Source organism: Bufo gargarizans, chromosome 9, assembly GCF_014858855.1.
Source record: "Bufo gargarizans isolate SCDJY-AF-19 chromosome 9, ASM1485885v1, whole genome shotgun sequence".
NCBI lineage: Eukaryota > Metazoa > Chordata > Amphibia > Anura > Bufonidae > Bufo > Bufo gargarizans.
In genome coordinates this window covers 19,845,461-19,866,275 of record NC_058088.1, presented here as the reverse complement: position 1 = coordinate 19,866,275, position 20,815 = coordinate 19,845,461, and the positions used below count along the sequence as shown (strand labels likewise).

The following is a 20,815-nucleotide window of genomic DNA, read 5'->3' as shown; positions in this document are numbered from 1 at the left end:
TCTCTCTTTTAAGATGGCTTTTTTTAATACCAATTACATTCCTGATAGAATTGTATTGCGACTAGATCCGGGTTTTCTCTCGAAGGTAGTTTCAAATTTCCATAGGGACCAGAAATTATTTTACCTTCCTTCTGCAGTGATCTAAAGGATCCTATGGAAGAAAAATTGCATCTTCTGGATGTAAGGGAGACAATTATCCAGTACCTTAAAGCTACAGAACCCTTTAGGAAGGATAATAATCTGTTAAGTCAATTTGCGGGGAAAAATAAAGGGAAAAAGCTTTCCAAGACATCCATAGGGCGTTGGATAAAAACAAATATTGCTTACTGTTCTACCCTATTGGGTCAGGCATGTCCAACGGGAATTATGGCCCATTCTACTAGGGCTATGGCCTCCTCCTGGGCAGAAAAAGCTGGGATATCTCTCTATCAGAAATGCAGGGCTGCAACCTAGTCTAGCATTAATACTTTCATTAGACACGATCGCCCGAACTTTTCTGCTTCAGCGGATTTGGCCTTTGGCCAAAGAGTGTTGCAAACAGTTCCCCGCCCCCCCCCCCCCCCCGCCCCCTTCATACTTAGTAATCTATTAGTTCTCATCCGTAGCCGTCATGGTGGATGAAATGGGGGGGGGAAACGTAATTAGACTTACCGGTAATTCTGTTTCCTTGAATCCACCATGACTGCTCATATATTCCCTCCCATAAAGTTTAGTATATATTATGAGGATAATAAAAATAAAAAAATATTTGAAAAAGATCCCATTGAGCGGATCGAAACGTCGCGTGTCTGGTGAATAAAGATATCTTTTTTTACTTTTTACAACTTGGATGTGCTGTGGAATTTTTTCATTTATATATATATATATATATATATATATATATATATATATATATATATATATATATATATATATATATACAGTACAGACCAAAAGTTTGGACACACATTCTCATTCAAAGAGTTTTCTTTATTTTCATGACTATGAAGGCATCAAAACTATGAATTAACACATGTGGAATTATATACATAACAAAAAAGTGAAACAACTGAAAATATGACATATTCTAGGTTCTTCAAAGTAGCCACCTTTTGCTTTGATTACTGCTTTGCACACTCTTGGCATTCTCTTGATGAGCTTCAAGAGGTAGTCACCTGAAATGGTCTTCACTTCACAGGTGTGCCCTGTCAGGTTTAATAAGTGGGATTTCTTGCCTTATAAATGGGGTTGGCACCATCAGTTGCGTTGTGGAGAAGTCAGGTGGATACACAGCTGATAGTCCTACTAAATAGACTGTTAGAATTTGTATTATGGCAAGAAAAAAGCAGCTAAGTAAAGAAAAACGAGTGGCCATCATTACTTTAAGAAATGAAGGTCAGTCAGTCCGAAAAATTGGGAAAACGTTGAAAGTGTCCCCAAGTGCAGTCACAAAAACCATCAAGCGCTACAAAAAAACTGGCTCAGATGCGGACCGCCCCAGGAAAGGAAGACCAAGAGTCACCTCTGCTGCGGAGGATAAGTTCATCCGAGTCACCAGCCTCAGAAATCGCAGGTTAACAGCAGCTCAGATTAGAGACCAGGTCAATGCCACACAGAGTTCTAGCAGCAGACACATCTCTAGAACAACTGTTAAGAGGAGACTGTGTGAATCAGGCCTTCATGGTAGAATATCTGCTAGGAAACCACTGCTAAGGACAGGCAACAAGCAGAAGAGACTTGTTTGGGCTAAAGAACACAAGGAATGGACATTAGGCCAGTGGAAATCTGTGCTTTGGTCTGATGAGTCCAAATTTGAGATCTTTGGTTCCAACCACCATGTCTTTGTGCGACGCAGAAAAGGTGAACGGATGGACTCTACATGCCTGGTTCCCACCGTGAAGCATGGAGGAGGAGGTGTGATGGTGTGGGGGTGCTTTGCTGTTGACACTGTTGGGGATTTATTCAAAATTGAAGGCATACTGAACCAGCATGGCTACCACAGCATCTTGCAGCGGCATGCTATTCCATCCGGTTTGCGTTTAGTTGGACCATCATTTATTTTTCAACAGGACAATGACCCCAAACACACCTCCAGGCTGTGTAAGGGCTATTTGACCATGAAGGAGAGTGATGGGGTGCTGCGCCAGATGACCTGGCCTCCACAGTCACCGGACCTGAACCCAATCGAGATGGTTTGGGGTGAGCTGGACCGCAGAGTGAAGGCAAAAGGGCCAACAAGTGCTAAGCATCTCTGGGAACTCCTTCAAGACTGTTGGAAGACCATTTCAGGTGACTACCTCTTGAAGCTCATCAAGAGAATGCCAAGAGTGTGCAAAGCAGTAATCAAAGCAAAAGGTGGCTACTTTGAAGAACCTAGAATATGACATATTTTCAGTTGTTTCACACTTTTTTTTATTATGTATATAATTCCACATGTGTTAATTCATAGTTTTGATGCCTTCAGTGTGAATCTACAATTGTCATAGTTATGAAAATAAAGAAAACTCTTTGAATGAGAAGGTGCGACCAAACTTTTGGTCTGTACTGTACTCTCTTTCTCTCTTTCTCTCTTTCTCTCTTTCTCTCTTTCTCTCTTTCTCTCTTTCTCTTTCTTTCTCTCTTTCTCTTTCTTTCTCTCTTTCTCTTTCTTTTTCTCTTTCTTTCTCTCTTTCTCTTTCTTTCTCTCTTTCTCTTTCTTTCTCTCTTTCTCTTTCTTTCTCTCTTTCTCTTTCTTTCTCTCTTTCTTTCTCTTTCTCTTTCTTTCTCTCTTTCTCTTTCTTTCTCTCTTTCTCTTATCTTTCTCTTCTTTCTCTCTTTCTCTTTCTTCTCTCTTTCTCTTTCTTTCTCTCTTTCTCTTTCTTTCTCTCTTTCTCTTTCTTTCTCTCTTTCTCTTTCTTTCTCTCTTTCTCTTTCTTTCTCTCTTTCTCTTTCTTTCTCTCTTTCTCTTTCTTTCTCTCTTTCTTTCCTGCCCCTACAGAGGTCAAGGGGTCAATCTCTCATCTGTAGCCATCATGGTGGATTCAAGAAAACAGAATTACCGGTAAGTCTAATTACGGTTTTTCACAAATGTAAACTAAGCTTGAGAACAGCACCAAAATGCAGTTATGGACTTGTCTGCAGCGGGTGTGTTATAATTCTCTGCAGGAGCTGAGGTATGCATTATAACACAGCTCTTGTAGAAGCACACATCGTAGGGTAGGCGCACATATAGCAGAGGTGCTGGGGATCTGAGCATGAAATATCTATGGATAAAGATGCAAGAAATGACAATCAATCAGTTGTTCTCACAGAAGGACTAATTGTGCAAAAGTGATTTGTAACTGACTGTATAGATAACCAATGTCTATGTAGCACAACTCATCTAGTAAAATCATTAGATTGTGTAATTTATGTAAATATTAAAGTGTTTTTCTGAGATTATATGATCGTGGGGTACAACATCAAGCTGTTTGAGAAGGCACCGGCGCTCACAGTAGGGCCACTGCCTTCTGGCAGCCTTGTCTAAGCCATGTGATGTCACTTTCATCGGTCACGTGGCCTAGGCGTCTCTCAGCCCCAGGTACAGCCACTATACAATGTACAGCGCTGAGAGAAGGTTGCGGCCCTACTGCAAGCATCGGTGCCTTATCAAACAGCTGATGGGTGAGGATCCAGATAGGTCATTTTGGGAGGAGGCCGGCTTGCTGTGAGCCATAGACATGATGAAGCCACGCAAGCTGCAGGTGTTTTCTATTTGATGGTTAATAATTAATAGTCAGTGATGGTCATTGCTCATTGTTAATGGCTGCACAGTTTTTGTCCACGTCTCCACCAAATGGTGGTTTATCTGTTATTAGGTCGATTGCGGATACATCTAAATATACAATCCAACTAGTACTAGGTTTGTTCACCATTGCCAACTAAATATAATGCATAACTCATCTCTTCTACATTCAGGACACTTTAAAAAGTCACATCTAAAAGAATATTATGGCAAAGCATCTAGTGAGTATAAAGAGTCAGTTTATACATTCTAAATTAATCTTCCGGTTGACACCAGAGTAATCTGCTGTGTTCTTGTAGGCTCCACCACCCACAAAGAGCCTCTCTCGTCAACGATCCTCATGCTTTCTTCTAGAACCTCAGCGTATACAAGGGTCCGATTTTGTAAAGATGCTGCATCTGATCGGTTACCCTGGTGCCCAAGATTTGAAGGGCGAAGATTTTGATTGGCTCTGTGAAGACAATGAAGAAGTACAACTCTTTCTTGGATGGTTTTGCGAGGTTGTGGATCAACGTAATGCCCTAAGCAGTGAACAGATAGAAGCCTATAATACCCTTTTGGACTCTGGTCAGCCACTTTTAGAAGCCGAAGAACTTCAAAACCTCTGCCAAGTGGGAGATAAAGGAGATGGAGGATGGGAGATGGAAGATATGAGAAGTTTGGAGGAACTGGAAGCAGAGCTTCAAAGTCTGAGAACCCTAAAAACACATAGACTACAATGTCGTAACAAGATAGAGTCCTTGGCATTGACATTACGCCGTCATCGCCTTTCTTTAGAGAAATCTGAGATGGAATTAGAAAAAAACTTGAGTTACACAAAAGAGGAACTGTTGACCCTAAACTCAAGGTGCAATTCAACTTTGCTGAGACTTGGAGACATGGTAACAGAACTTGGCCAATATCATTCAGCCCAGTCTGCAGCTAGTGTATTTCTCTCTTCACTTGACTTGGAGGAGTACATTCGCCTTGAAGATACATGCTGGGAACAGGTAGAGGAGAATGCCAAAGAGGTTTTACCTGTTAAAGAGGAAGACCTGGAAAGACAAAGAAAAGCCCAGCAAGAAATGGAGAAAGAAAGTGAGAGGGTACGAACAGTATGGGCATCTCAGAGAATGCAGCTGAGCATCACTCTTGGTACACAGAATGGCAACAAGGAGGCTCTGGCTTGGCTTGATAGGCGCTCTAGAGAGCAGGTAGGAGGCATGTGATCTTAGAATGAATGATCAGTATCAAGTTGATGACTAATAGAACAGTTACCATACATATTAGGCTAAGGCCTCATGCACACGACAGTTTTTTTTCACGGTCCGAAAAAACGGGGTCCGTGGGTCCGTGATCCGTGACCGTTTTTTCGTCCGTGGGTCTTCCTTGATTTTTGGAGGATCCACGGACATGAAAAAAAAGTCGTTTTGGCGTCCGCCTGGCCGTGCGGAGCCAAACGGATCCGTCCTGAATTACAATGCAAGTCAATGGGGACGGATCCGTTTGAAAATTGAGCCACAGTGTGTCATCTTCAAACGGATCCGTCCCCATTGACTTACATTATAAGTCTGGACGGATCCGCTTTCCTCCGCACGGCCAGGCGGACACCCGAACATAACTTGAAGCGTCCCCATCACCATGGGAACGCTTCTGTGTTAGAATATACTGTCGGAAATGAGTTTTCACGAAGTGAAAACTTAGATCAGAAAAAGCTTTTATGCAGACGGATCTTCGGATCCGTCTGTATGAAAGCAACCTACGGCCACGGATCACGGACACGGATGCCAATCTTGTGTGCATCCGTGTTCTTTCACGGACCCATTGACTTGAATGGGTCCGTGAACCGTTGTCCATCAAAAAAATAGGACAGGTCATATTTTTTTGACGGACAGGATACACGGATCACAGCCTCGGCTGCAAAACGGTGCATTTTCCGATTTTTCCACGGACCCATTGAAAGTCAATGGGTCCGCGAAAAAAAACGGAAAACGGCACAACGGCCACGGATGCACACAACGGTCGTGTGCATGAGGCCTAAGGTTGATCAAAATGAACGATTTCAAGCAAAGTGAGCGTTCATCTGGTGAAATATAGCAATAAAGTATTGTTTCATCCAACTGGTGACAACCACTAGCTCTTGACTGTATATGGTGCAGTTGGTCATGACATGAATGATCTTTCTGTTATAGAATTTTCCTGGTAAAAGTCTGTTTATCCTTCATCAGATATCATTGAACATGTAAGGCCCTTGTGAACGACTGTAATAGTCCATATGAACTAAAATATATTTGGGTTGGTCTAAAAATAATTTTTCTATCCAATGTGTATAGCCACCTTAATTTTACATGTATTTACATACTGACTAACATAATAGTGCCCATCGGTCAAAACTGAAGGACATGTACTTAAGTCTGTGTTCAATCAACAATCCAGGTTATATTTGGATGAAACTAAATCTTCACTTTCATTCTGTTCTTAGGTTTGGGATCCACTGCATTTACCACTAGTGGAAAGAGAGCTGCAGTCCTTAGAAGTAGAGGTAGAAGCTCTACAGACACAGAGACTTCCAGGCCTGGTGCGGGAAGCTTCGTTTGGATTATGCCTACCTGCACATCATGGATGGGTACAAGCAGAAAAACATAGACTATCGCAGGTGGACCAAAGCCAGGCTCCAGTTGCAGAAGCGATCCTTAATCAGCTGTCACGTCTCCAGTTGGTGGAGTTGGGGCTACAGGCAGAGATGCGCCAACACCGCCAAACTGAGCGAGATCTCAAAGGCCTCAAGATAGAGATGGGAAACCGATCATGTGAGCTTGGTAAAAGGATCCTTGGTCAGAGAGATCTGAGGGTTTCGCCTCAGTGGTTGACACCACTACGTATGGACAGCAAAGACCACACAGCAGTCAGGTGGGGCTGTAGACCATCTAATATCTGACGGAAACGGCTGGGCACAGCATCGTCTTGCTGCTGGGGGTCCCAGATATCTCCTATTTTGACAATAGATAGGGGTTGAATCCCCGCTGATCTAGTATTTAACACTTATCCAGTGGATAAGTAATGGAATATTCTTTTTAAAGGGGTTGTCTGGGAATTAAGAGAATTAAAATACTTAACTATTACTTTATAATATATTTCCAAATACCTTTCAATATATATTATGGCTGTTTTTTGTCGGGGGAGCAATCATAAGGGGAAACAAAATGGCCGCTGTCCTATTAGTTCACACAAATCCTGTCCTAATCACGCAGGAGGACAAGTTACTTCACAACACTGAGGTAACGAGCTGCCTCATCCTTCTCTCTGCTCTACTTGTGGTCCTGAATACAGCTGATAATAACTTTAGATGAATCTCTGTTGAATTTAGTTCATGAGGAGACATGAAGTACAGAGGATTCACAGGCCAGGCTGTGGTAATGGAGACTGCATACAAGAGCTGCTGCTCATTACCTCCACCCTCCTCCCTGTACTTCATGTCTCCTCATCATTTCCATTCCCACAGAGCAGAAAGGAGGAGGAGGCAGCTCTTCAGCTCAGAGTTGTGAAGTAACTTGTCCTCCTGTGTGATTAGGACAGGTTCTGTGTGTACTGGTAGGACTGCGGCCATTTTATTTCTCCTAGTGATTGCTCCGTAGACAAAACTAGCCATTCTAACTAATGAAAGGTATTTTGGAATATATTTATCATAAAGTAATATTTAGGTATTTTAATTTTCTTAATTCCTGGAGAACCCCTTTAACTAGCAAGATCAAGAGATTTCCTTATTCATTAGGCCCCTTGCAGACAAGCATGAGCGGATTAGGTGTGGATGCGTTCAGTGAAAAATGTGTGATTTGGCAAGCAAGTTCATTCCGATTGCGTTCAGTGGTTCACTTTTTATCGCACGGGTGCTATGCGATTTATTGCATTTTGCTCGTGCGTGATAAAAAACTGAAGGTGCACAAACAACAAAGGGCAACCATCAGTGAAAATCGCATCCGCAATGTGATTTTCACGCAGCCCTATTCACTTCTATGGGGCCAGCGTGAAAAAATGCAGACTATAGAACATGCTGCGATTTTCACGCAATGCACAAGTGATACATGAAAACCAACGCTCATGTTCACGGACCCATTGAAATGAATGGGTCCAGATTCAGTGTGGGCCCAATGCATTCACATCATTCATTGCACCCACGTGGAAAACTCGCTCGTGTGAAAGGGGCCTTACTCAGATTGCTTTGCTAGAGTTATCTCAAGCTGGTAGCTCAGGGCGCGTGCACTTTCTCAGAGGGTGTGCCTTTTTTTTGTACTGCAGCTGGTGACAGTTGAGGGATGAGCATGTGCTTCCATCTCTGTAAACAGGACAGAAAAATAAGAAAAAGTGCAAACAGCAGGTGGCGCTATACGATAGATTTTGGTGAATAGCTCAGTGGATGTGCATGCAATTACAGAAGTATTCAGATCCGGGTGTTGGTTTGAAAATGCAGACAACCCCCCTTAAAGAATATTGAGTCGGCAAAGGAGATTTTTGGTTTCCCGGTAGATCCTTCATTAGTTATGCAGTGGCCCATCCCTTTAAGAATACAGTCCTGCTCCCAACACCCCCGACAGATCTCAGATTTGGCCAATCGGGCATCACCCCTTGTAGTGGCTTCAGCAGCAGGGTATATGTGGTAACCGTTCAATAGGATACCTGTCCATCTAATACAAGGATGGCTCAAGTTCATCAAAACAAAGCTGCTCTTTTTGGGGCCCTGGGTTCATAGAAGGGCATGTAGATGGGGGTCATCTTTAAGAAACCATCCGTTTCAATGAGTGTTGCATCTAAAGGATGCCATCCCCAGCAACCCTAGATCCTTGGGCACTGTCCAGTTGGTCAACCTTCCTTTTTTTTCTGACATGCTACTACTATCCTATTGTTGTTTTGCCGCTAGGTGTTGTGGTCCTCCTGGGTGCAGCCATGAGACGTTCACATTCTTTTTCACTTTGCATTGTTTTATTTTTGTCTGAATTTCCTATTAAGCAAAGTTACATTTTCCTCTGGCTCCAAACTGCCTGGTCTCAGTCCCGTGAGAATGACCGCAGTCTCTGCACTGAGGTACGAAAAAGGCTTCCGATTGTTCTAGTAATGGCTCTTTTAGTTCTCCTAGGCTCCTTTTGTTCCTTCAAGGCTGTTTTGCTTTCATAAACTTCTTAAGCGTTTCCCTAATGTTCCGTCCTCCTTCTGGTTTCTTATGAAGTGCAGTTCTTTAGGAGATCCAAAGAAAAGGATTATCAATATGCCAGCTGAGCGTCAATGTCACCACTGCTATGACCAGGGGTGACGAAAGACTGGACATAGATTTATCCGTCATTTTCACACAATTTTATTTTTGTTAGTGAAGAATTAAACCCATTCAAAAGACGTGTGCCGCCTCGTGTTCACTGTTTCAGTATGGTTTCCACATTATAAGTTGTGCCATTCCTCTATTAGTTTGAATGAATGGCTGTCTTTTTTGGGGCACAGTGAGTGGTCGGAAGCGCCTCTGTGTAGGGGAAACTGGATAGGTTGACCTCATACTGGTCAAAATATTTTCATATTCCAGTGACTTCTTACCAACTATAATCATAGGAGTATGACTTAAATAGAACCTGTCACCAGGATTTTGTGTATAGAGCTGAGGACATGGGTTGCTAGATCGCCGCTAGCACATCCGCAATACCCAGTCCCCATAGCTCTGTGTGCTTTTATTGTGTAGAAAAAAATGATTTGATACATATGCAAATTAACCTGAGATGAGTCCTGTCCCTGAGATGACAGGTTAATTTGCATATGTATCAAATCAGTTTTTTTTTTTTACACAATCAAAGCACACAGAGCTATGGGGACTGAGTATTGCGGATGTGCTAGCGGTCATCTAGCAACCCATGTCCTCAGCTCTATACACAAAATCCCGGTGACAGGTTCCCTTTAAAGCTGTTAGGTGAGTGACGAGTTCTTGCACCCCCTTTACCCTTCCTGCACCTCTTCTTCATTTTACCAGGTTTATACCAGGTTTATTACTCTTCCATTCTTTTGTCACCCTAGGCTTTCAGCAATGATGGAGACCCCATCGAGGAAAAAAGAACTGTTCCCAAAGTATGAAGCCTTACAGCGCCAGGCAGCGTCTCTTGTGCAGGAACTGAAGTCACTTAGCGGCATCTTTCATGGTCCGCTACCACAAACTAGGAGTCTAGAACATGACTGTGAAGAACTTCACCAGAGCTTGTGCCGAGGAACGCGGAACCTGCAGCTGCGAGATCCGGTCAGTAGCTATGTGACTGCCGCCATCTTGGTCATGCATTTGTCCGTCCAAGGCTGTTTTGTAATTGGTATAGAATAAAGCTGGTTACCATCTATCCTGAGCTCAGTTTGTAGGCCCGAGAGAGTGGAATGTCTCCTATTGTATTGTGGGGGCACCTTGTTGTGGCAGGTGGGCTCACATAATTGGATGAAAATGTGCCCTAAGAACTTCAAATTAAAAGGGTTCTCCATGGTTTTGCTCCAATTACAGCAGGATCTGCCCTATTGAACGAAGGTGTGTGCAAATCACGTATCTGTCTGAAGCACTGCCATTTTGTTCTGTGTTGTAGTCACGTGACTGGTTTGTGACTGTGACTCCAGAATATGGCACTTCTTTTGGCGTCCTATTTCTGGATCTTTGTTTGCTTCAGATCCACTGCAATGTACAGGTGATACTACATACAGGAAGCCTTGATGAAACGGTATTTTCCCAGCGCATGCGCAGTATCCGCCATCTACAGCACATGCGGCCTTGCACGTGGTATGAGACCGTGCAAGGCATGCTGGATTTGATGAGCAAACGTACAAGAAACGGGAAGTTCTACGTCAAAACATCTGGGTCAGCAGCGGTGAGGCAGCAACCAGTGGGAAGAGGTGCTGACATTGTAGTAATTGCATTTGGGCTGAAGAACCCCTTTAAGTATAGGAAATATAGCAGTAATGCAATTTAAAATACACATCACAATTTTTACCTCATCTTGGTGCTCGCGAGGTGCTGCTGCACATAATAAAGGAGCAGCTCCGTATGTATCTTAGAAGACATTTCTCTTGATGAATGTAAATTTTTATATGAAATGTTTTACCGGATCCTGAATAGAATTCTAGCTGCAGAAATGCACTGACCTTGGAGAACAATAGTCATTACTAGGCCTGTGTAGAAGAATCTGTAACATTTTTCAGTCGACCAGCAGGGGTCCGTCTTTCAGCAGGATGTTCATTGCAGGTCTGTAAGGTCATCATGTCCGCGATGTGTCTCCAACTGTAGAAACCTGAGAAATGCCATTGACTTCTGTGTTGGAGGTTTACACTGCAGGAGATGTTCAAGGGATGCAAAAAAAAAGTTTGGGGTCCTCCAGAGAGTGTTATGGCATCTACATCAGGAGACATGACGTTGGTCCATGTCACCAGCTTTATTTTGTAACCGGTTTGTGTTTGCATCGAGACTGATTGATCCCAAGAGATGTTACAGCCAAGCGTGCGTTTAACGTGGGGCTATGTGGGGCTAACGTGGCCGCTTTCTTCTACGTGGCACCTCTCCTGAGCAGTGTGTGATATTGCAGCTCAGCCCCAATACTTTGGTCCATTAAACCCACGGTTGGTCTGTAATCCAACGTTGAATACAGCTTGGTGGACCGTGTAAATAATGAATTTCAGCCACTGTGCATTCTCTATGGGTGATGATGACCTGATGGTTAGCTGGTTCTTCTTAGGCATCCATTGAGTAGTCTCTTCTTCTCTTCCTCTCTTAGAACCTGATACTCACCTTGGAAACCCTTTTATCCAACGTCTCTCAGTTTAACCACTGGTTTCTGGATTTTCTACGGGATTTGGAGCGTAAGAAGCTGGACATTCAGGCACCTTATATGGCTCAAGAGAGGCAGCTGTATGTCCTCTTCTACCGGGACCCCTCTCTTCTGGCCAGTATTGTGCAGGATCTTGAGCAACGAGTCAGGGAGCTTTGCTGAATCAGTTCTCAACGCTACATTTTGTACTCCAATAATAAACCTAGCATTCACATATAAGACTCTATGGAGATTTTAATAAAAAATTTTACTGAAAGTTCAGGGATTCACAAATCGCAGGTCCAGTGAGCCCCTGAGGAGTCGGTGCAGAGGATCGGAGTGGTAGTGGCGCAGATGAGATCATGTATCGCAATGTACTCCCTCAGGCTGTTGCTTCCTGGGAATCAGTGCAGTCAAAAGGTGGTATAAGGAATCAGGCAAGAAGTAAAAGGATAAAAGTATTTATTTTGTGAAGTGCAAAATAGGAGTTGTAGTACATCCAGCAGTACTTTGTACACAGTGCAATTTCTCTCCCCAGATGATGAGGTATGGTGGCTGGCAAAGGGAGCAGATGGGACCTCTGGTATCTTTCTCCCGAATTTCCAGCTTGTAAGCTGGCACTTGTGGCTGTAGGTGTCCACTGTCTAAGGCTACATGCACACGACCGTGTCCCCCCCCCCCACCCCCGTGGCCGTATTGAGGCCCGCACACAGCGCTTCTGCAATACACGGGCACCGGCCGTGTGAATTCCGGATCACGGACCCATTCACTTGAATGGGTCTGCAATCACGGAGATGGGGGAACGGAGGCATGGATCGGACCCCCACGGAAGCACTATGGAGTGCTTCCATGGAGTTTCTGGCCGTGCCTCCGCACCACAGAAAAGTAGCACATGCACTACTTCGACCAAGTCAAAGAGCAAAACCAATAACAAGTCCAAGTCAAAACCAGAGAGTCACATCAGAACCAAAATAAGACACCAATACAGAGTCAAAGACCAGACAAGGTCAGCACCAGGAGATAATGACAGAGACTAGGTATCAAACAGGCAGCAGGTCAGAGATCCAGCATACAACAAAGCTTGTGAGCTTGCAACCATGGCCAGGAGTTGCCTGTTTACATACCCCAGTCCAGTGTCCCTTATAGGCCGATCAGCCCCACTGTCAGCTAGGCTGGTTGCTAGGGCGATGGAGTGACGCTGGCGGAGGCCAGACTTGCTGCAGAAGTACAGACAGGTAAGTACATGACACTTATATTGGCAGCAGCTGTAACATGATCCCTCAGTGAGCAAAGTCTGATTCTCAAGAGGGATTTTAGCAGTGAACTGAGTTTGAATGATCAGCGCTGGAAGGAGGATAGTGGAGAAAGAGGCATTTTTCTTTAATAACCTATTCAACAGCGTTTCCTATAATCACTTGTACAATTGATCCACACTTTGTTGAAAGTATGGTTCCTGGTTAATGTCCTAACAATTACCCAGCTCGGTCATCTTTTGAGTAGCCTCCCAAAGACCCAGAGTGGCAATATAGGAGGTTTAAAAGCCAGCAGCCATATTGGGCAGAACATGACCCTTCAAGTACTTGTGGAGTATTGCACATTTCCCCGATACTGGTAGAGGACCACTTAGAAGTTGTCCATAGAAGTTTATCTTTGTAACCTTTGAGCATCTTGTATCATGAAGAATGACCTGCAACCAGAATGCATATTGTGCCTATCCGTGTGATCCATAACCGTCAAGCGTTTGTACCACTGTTATAAAAGAAAAGTCACCTGTTCAGCCGTTAAGTCTGCGATCATTCTTTACAGGACTCTGCGCCTCCTTAAATGCTCTGTAGCCATGTGAGAATGAAGGGAAGGTAGTGTCTTTGTATAAATAAGCACACTTTCCATTCAGGGGTTATGGGTGAGTGACAACCAGAGCAGGAGCAGTAATGGCTGCCATGTTTTTCGCAACATAGCTTTTACTACATCTTCGCCTTGAAGGAACATACAAAATACTTTACTGCTCAGTGCGGCGTTATAATTTTAGGTGCAAACGTCTTGAAGGAAACTGAATTATCAGAAGAAGGCTTCTTTGACACAAACGTTTTTTTTTTTTCTCTGTTTATGTTCCGTATACGGAACTATTCATTTTAATGGATCCGACAAAAAAAAAAGGAAGGTACGTAATGCCTTCTGTTTCCGTATTTCCGTTTTTCTGTTCTGTTCAAAGATAGAACATGTCCTATTATCGTCCGCATAACGGACAAGGATAGGACTGTTCTATTAGGGGCCGGCTGTTCCGTTCCGCAAAAATCGGAATGCACACGGACGTCATCCGTTTTTTATGGACCGAAAAATCCATAAGGTCGTGTGAAAGAGGCCGAAGGTTTAGTGAGCAGTGGAGGAGTAACAAACGTGTAGCAGCGATATTTCTTTACTACCCAACGAGAGCTTAGAATTTCCTACACTTCCCATCAATATAAGAGATATGTAGCAGAGTAATATTTCCCCTCGCACCCCACCCCCTCCTGCCGGCTCGGTTCTCATGCTCTCCCTATTGTCTGCAGTCAGGAAGTTAACAGGGTGCAGTTTGTCCTATAATGATATAGGATGGGGGGGCACTTTCCTGCATCTGACCTCACTCATTCTCTTATTGTATGATGGGGAAGGAGCTGTGTGGAGCTGGGAGGCATGGTGAGATGCCTACACGTTGGTGAGAACCGTCCTGCCTTGGAATATATACGTCCTGCTAGGATGGGCACCCTTTGGACATTTTTCGCTCTGACTTCTTTGACAATTTGCAACGGTAAGTCGCGTCGTATACTGGGCAGAAAAGTGAGGTGGCACAACTATGGCCACGCTGTGCAGTAGTGGTCATCCACAGTGGCCACCTGCCTGCAAGTATGGGGGCTCACTTTGGAAATGTGGGTGAGGGGAGAACGGACGGAATGGAGGATTGTCGGTAGCAGAGGAAAACAAGTAGCAGGATGTGAAGGTGATGGGTCAGGACAGGAATAGCGGAGATGGCGGAAGACATGTTGAAAAGTTTTTCGAGAGCTGGGAGACGGGAGCAGGAATATAGGATCATCGAAAAGTCAGATCTGCTCCAGACAAAGTATAAATCTCGTGATCGGGAGGCAAAGACATAGCACAGTATAGCTTCTCGTACACTGCACATACCAGGAATATCTTACCTTCCTCCATTGTGCACAGTACCCCTTCTCTTACAATACACCTGATATCTGCACCACTCTGCACAGTACCCCTTCTCTTACAATACACCTGATATCTGTACCACTCTGCACAGTACCCCTTCTCTTACAATACACCTGATATCCGCACCACTCTGCACAGTACCCCTTCTCTTACAATACACCTGATATCTGTACCACTCTGCACAGTACCCCTTCTCTTACAATACACCTGATATCCGCACCACTCTGCACAGTACCCCTTCTCTTACAATACACCTGATATCCGCACCACTCTGCACAGTACCCCTTCTCTTACAATACACCTGATATCCGTACCACTCTGCACAGTACCCCTTCTCTTACAATACACCTGATATCTGCACCACTCTGCACAGTACCCCTTCTCTTACAATACACCTGATATCTGCACCACTCTGCACAGTACCCCTTCTCTTACAATACACCTGATATCCGTACCACTCTGCACAGTACCCCTTCTCTTACAATACACCTGATATCTGCACCACTCTGCACAGTACCCCTTCTCTTACAATACACCTGATATCCGCACCACTCTGCACAGTACCCCTTCTCTTACAATACACCTGATATCTGCACCACTCTGCACAGTACCCCTTCTCTTACAATACACCTGATATCCGTACCACTCTGCACAGTACCCCTTCTCTTACAATACACCTGATATCCGTACCACTCTGCACAGTACCCCTTCTCTTACAATACACCTGATATCTGCACCACTCTGCACAGTACCCCTTCTCTTACAATACACCTGATATCCGCACCACTCTGCACAGTACCCCTTCTCTTACAATACACCTGATATCCGCACCACTCTGCACAGTACCCCTTCTCTTACAATACACCTGATATCCGCACCACTCTGCACAGTACCCCTTCTCTTACAATACACCTGATATCCGCACCACTCTGCACAGTACCCCTTCTCTTACAATACACCTGATATCCGCACCACTCTGCACAGTACCACTTCTCTTACAATACACCTGATATCCGCACCGCTCTGCACAGTACCCCTTCTCTTACAATACACCTGATATCTGCACCACTCTGCACAGTACCACTTCTCTTACAATACACCTGATATCCGCACCGCTCTGCACAGTACCCCTTCTCTTACAATACACCTGATATCTGCACCACTCTGCACAGTACCCCTTCTCTTACAATACACCTGATATCCGCACCGCTCTGCACAGTACCCCTTCTTTTACAATACACTTCACTTATGGTATTTATAACACCCCGCAAAGTATCACTTCTCTTACAATACACCAGATATGTTCTCTATACCACTCTCACAGTACCACGTCTTACAATGTACCTCATATCGTGTATTTACCACACAGTACCACTTCTTTAACATCTTGTGTCTTTACCACCTTGCACAGTACCACTTCTTTTACAATACACCTGATACCTGTACCACTCTGCACAGTATCACTTCCCTTATAATACACCTGATATCTGTACCACTCTGCACAGTATCACTTCCCTTATAATACACCTGATATCTGTACCACTCTGCACAGTACCACTTCTTATGATATACCTGAAATCTCGTATCTGTAAATCTCTGCACAGTATTATTTCTCTAACAATACACCTCATATCTGGTATCTGTATCACTCTGCACAGTACCACTTCTCTTACAATACACCTGATATCCGTACCACTCTGCACAGTACCACTTCTCTTACAATACACCTGATATCCGTACCACTCTGCACAGTACCACTTCTCTTACAATACACCTGATATCCGTACCACTCTGCACAGTACCCCTTCTCTTACAATACACCTGATATCCGCACCACTCTGCACAGTACCACTTCTTACAATACACCTGATCTCTGTACCACTCTGCACAGTACCACTTCTCTTACAATACACCTGATATCCGTACCACTCTGCACAGTACCCCTTCTCTTACATTACACCTGATATCCGTACCACTCTGCACAGTACCCCTTCTCTTACATTACACCTGATATCCGTACCACTCTGCACAGTACCACTTCTCTTACAGTACAACTGATATCTGTACCACTCTGCACAGTACCCCTTCCCTTACAATACACCTGATATCTGGTGCCCAGTGTTGTGCAGCTCCTGTGTATGTTGCAGTAATGGAGGCGTCTGGAGGGAGCACGTAACTACTGGATGAATAGTGTCTTCGGTGTATGCGGGAACAGCAGGAAGGACAGAGCAGGATGCAGCTGCAGAGCATTGCTCCTATCCAGAAATAGTACAGAGCAGACTCAGACGCAGTAAATTAAGTGCAAGAAGTGACAGGAGGAAGTCATCACACAGAAGGTGCAGAGCGGGATCGGGGGAGAAAATAAACTGAAAAGATTACAAACCAAAAAAAATACTTCTGCTCATTAGAAATGTTATTAGTCTAGGGGCAGCCATTATTCTTCAAGGATTGTCACCCAGCTTTCCTAGAGTCCTGAACCACACGTCTGCTCGGTCATAGAGCCAAATGGTGCATTCCCATGTGGCGGGTCCTGGGCCTATCGTATAGCGCCTGGCGTTACAGACCATTCGCAGTATATTTCTGCAGCTATTCTCCAATCTCCATATTGGACTCGGGAAGGAATATTACCATCAATATGAGAGTTCGGCAGATGCCTCCATAATGGTCATTTCTGCTTCTTCTGGATCAACGTTGGGCTGAATGTGACAGATTTATCACTTGTATACTTTCATAAACGCCTGTTCTCATGGTGTGGAGAAAACAATCTGCATCTTAGGGCATGCTGTATATGGCGGTACACATGTAGACATGTCCAGTCTTCACCGCTGGTTCTATGGTTCCAGTAATATTCTGACCGCCGCGGACATTAGGACACAATAGCATTTAGAACCGCACAAGCTAAGGAGCTACAGGAGCAAGAGCTTGGGGAGCACTGCCATACCGGAACGGTGGGAGGGAGAGGAGGGAGATGCAGCTGCAGGGGAGGAGACCTCTGATTGGCTGAGAGAACATGGTTCTTACATCACACCAGGAAGAGCCCACTCAGTAAGTAGGGAGAGACAATGTGTTTTTGCAGAGATCAGCAGAGGGGAGGGGGGATATATCACTATCTACTAATCACCCACAGCCGAGACCACCAATTCTATGTCTAAATGGACCGCATCACTGGTTTTATCTCTGCTTCACTGCACAGCAGCCAGGAGGGTCCTTTACATTTCTGGATTATGTCTGGGGGCTCTCATTGCACCACTAAGCTCCACCATGCCACCCCACTAAGCTCCACCATGCCACCCCACTAAGCTCCACCATGGCGCACAGGTAAGCTCCACCCAGTCACCCCACTAAGCTCCACCCAGTCACCCCACTAAGCTCCACCATGGCGCACAGGTAAGCTCCACCCAGTCACCCCACTAAGCTCCACCCAGTCACCCCACTAAGCTCCACCATGCCACCCCACTAAGCTCCACCCTGTCACCCCACTAAGCTCCACCATGCCACCCCACTAAGCTCCACCCTGTCACCCCACTAAGCTCCATCATGCCACCCCACTAAGCTCCACCATGGCGCACAGGTAAGCTCCACCCAGTCACCCCACTAAGCTCCACCATGCCACCCCACTAAGCTCCACCCTGTCACCCCACTAAGCTTCACCATGCCACCCCACTAAGCTCCACCATGCCACCTCACTAAGCTCCACCATGCCACCCCACTAAGCTCCACCCTGTCACCCCACTAAGCTTCACCATGCCACCCCACCAAGCTTCACCATGCCACCCCACTAAGCTTCACCATGCCACCCCACTAAGCTCCACCATGCCACCCCACTAAGCTCCACCATGCCACCCCACTAAGCTCCACCATGCCACTCCACTAAGCTCCACCATGGCGCACAGGTAAGCTCCACCCTGTCACCCCACTAAGCTCCACCCTGTAAGACCACTAGGCCCCACTATCCGCTTAGCAGAGCAACCTGGGAACTTTTGCTACTGCAATACAGCTGGGAGGGGCCCCTTCAAACCTTGAACTCCGTTGTAGCTGAACTTTCTGCCCAGATATACTGTATATCCACCCCTTTAGTTATTTTTCTGTCAACCACTTGTGGCCAGCAGGGGGCCTCCTAATCTATGGGGCACTAGGCATTTGCTTGGTTTGCATGGTGGTGAAGTCCATCACTGACAGCAGTTGTGCAGTGTGTGGTCGGGGGCGCTGCTGTGTAGAGATAAACTAAAGCTGCATTGCAGACTTTTTAGGGTACCTGCACACGGGGTGGGTGAATGCGCAGAAGAGCTGCACGAATTTCCTTGCATTTCTGCACCCAAACTTTATCAAAAACCACAATTTTTTAATGTGGATTTGTTGTGGTTTCGGCGCAGATCTCACCTTTCGTTTGAAAACCGTGAAATCCGCAGGTAAAACCACAAACATAATTGACATGCAGCAGATTTGGAAATTTTGGCCTAGGAACAACCAGAACTACTTTAGCACAAATTCTCTAAATCCTCTTTAAATCCATGGTCTAATAACGTGCAAGGCTGGTGACCGTGTCGGGTGAGTGCCCTGATGTTGGCGCTTCCTAGATCTACACATCCATAGGACCTCTCTATATCCATTATACCTCTCTATATCCATAGGACCTCTCTATATCCGTAGGACCTCTCTATATCCGTAGGACCTCTCTATATCCATTATACCTCTCTATATCCATAGGACCTCTCTATATCCATTATACCTCTCTATATCCATAGGACCTCTCTATATCCGTAGGACCTCTCTATATCCGTAGGACCTCTCTATATCCATTATACCTCTCTATATCCATAGGACCTCTTTATATCCATAGGACCTCTCTATATCCATAGGACCTCTCTATATCCATTATACCTCTCTATATCCATAGGACCTCTCTATATACATTATACCTCTATATCCATAGGACCTCTCTATATACATTATACCTCTCTATATACATTATACCTCTCTCTATCCATAGGACCTCTCTATATACATTATACCTCTCTATATACATTATACCTCTCTCTATCCATAGGACCTCTCTATCCATAGGACCTCTCTATATCCATAGGACCTCTCTATAACCGTAGAACCTTTCTATATCCATAGGACCTCTCTATATCCATAGGACCTCTCTATATCCGTAGAACCTCTCTATATATCCATAGGACCCCTCTATATCCATAGGACCTCTCTATATCCGTAGAACCTTTCTATATCCATAGGACCTCTCTATATCCATAGGACCTCTCTATATCCGTAGAACCTTTCTATATCCATAGGACCTCTCTATATCCGTAGAACCTCTGTATCCATAGGACATCTCTATATCCATAGGACCTCTCTATATCCATAGGACCTTTCTATATCCGTAGAACCTTTCTATATCCATAGGACCTCTCTATATCCATAGGACCTCTCTATATCCGTAGAACCTTTCTATATCCATAGGACCTCTCTATATCCGTAGAACCTCTGTATCCATAGGACATCTCTATATCCATAGAACCTCAGTATCTCTGTTTACGTAGTTCACACACAAAACAGGAAGACAACAGGAAGGCGTTTGGCCTCCACCCTCCACATCCCTCTCTACTCTTGTCATGTGCACAGACCCCTTATGTTGGGTGCTATTATGCTTGTGCCATTGCTATGTCTTCTTATCACCCATAGGATTCTGATTTGTAAGCTTGCTTATCTGGAGGATCCTTATGTCACTACATCCATCTGATAGAGGGACTGTGTCACCAGAGATCGAAACATGGTCACTAAAGCACATAGACTATGCAATGCAAATAACCCAGCAGTACAGGACACGGGGTGTAGAGCTGGTCCCCGCCGCACCACATAAAACATCAGGGCGCAGCGTATGGGTAAATGATTCCGTACAATACAATATGAATAGTTATACGCGAGCTGTAAAGTAATACATGTGAGCCTTACAATGAATAAGTGTGTGGGGGAGGGGGGCGATTCTGGATAGCCGGTAACTCTCCTTACAAGACCATCCCAAATAATGGCTGAGGGCAGGTATTACTTGGGTGCTGTTTTATATAGACACTGGTATTTGAGCACATTA

At 44.8% G+C, this 20,815-nt stretch overlaps 2 protein-coding genes across 2 annotated transcripts in view; both read left to right on the top strand.

The window, feature by feature from the left end:
• LOC122919725 (HAUS augmin-like complex subunit 3) overlaps positions 1–11,709 on the top strand; it is a 45,770-nt gene extending 34,061 nt beyond the window's left edge. Inside the window, exons 2-6 of the mRNA XM_044268910.1 lie at positions 3,916–3,963; positions 4,042–4,935; positions 6,204–6,631; positions 9,770–9,986; positions 11,494–11,709. Coding sequence (XP_044124845.1) covers positions 3,949–3,963; positions 4,042–4,935; positions 6,204–6,631; positions 9,770–9,986; positions 11,494–11,709 — 1,770 coding nt within the window. The 5' untranslated portion in view covers positions 3,916–3,948. The remainder of the gene's footprint in view (positions 1–3,915; positions 3,964–4,041; positions 4,936–6,203; positions 6,632–9,769; positions 9,987–11,493) is intronic.
• A 2,466-nt stretch (positions 11,710–14,175) lies between these two features.
• Positions 14,176–20,815, top strand: part of NOTCH4 (notch receptor 4) — a 75,992-nt gene continuing 69,352 nt past the window's right edge. The window contains exon 1 of the mRNA XM_044305390.1: positions 14,176–14,314. Within this exon, the coding sequence (XP_044161325.1) occupies positions 14,200–14,314 (115 nt within the window). The 5' untranslated portion in view covers positions 14,176–14,199. The remainder of the gene's footprint in view (positions 14,315–20,815) is intronic.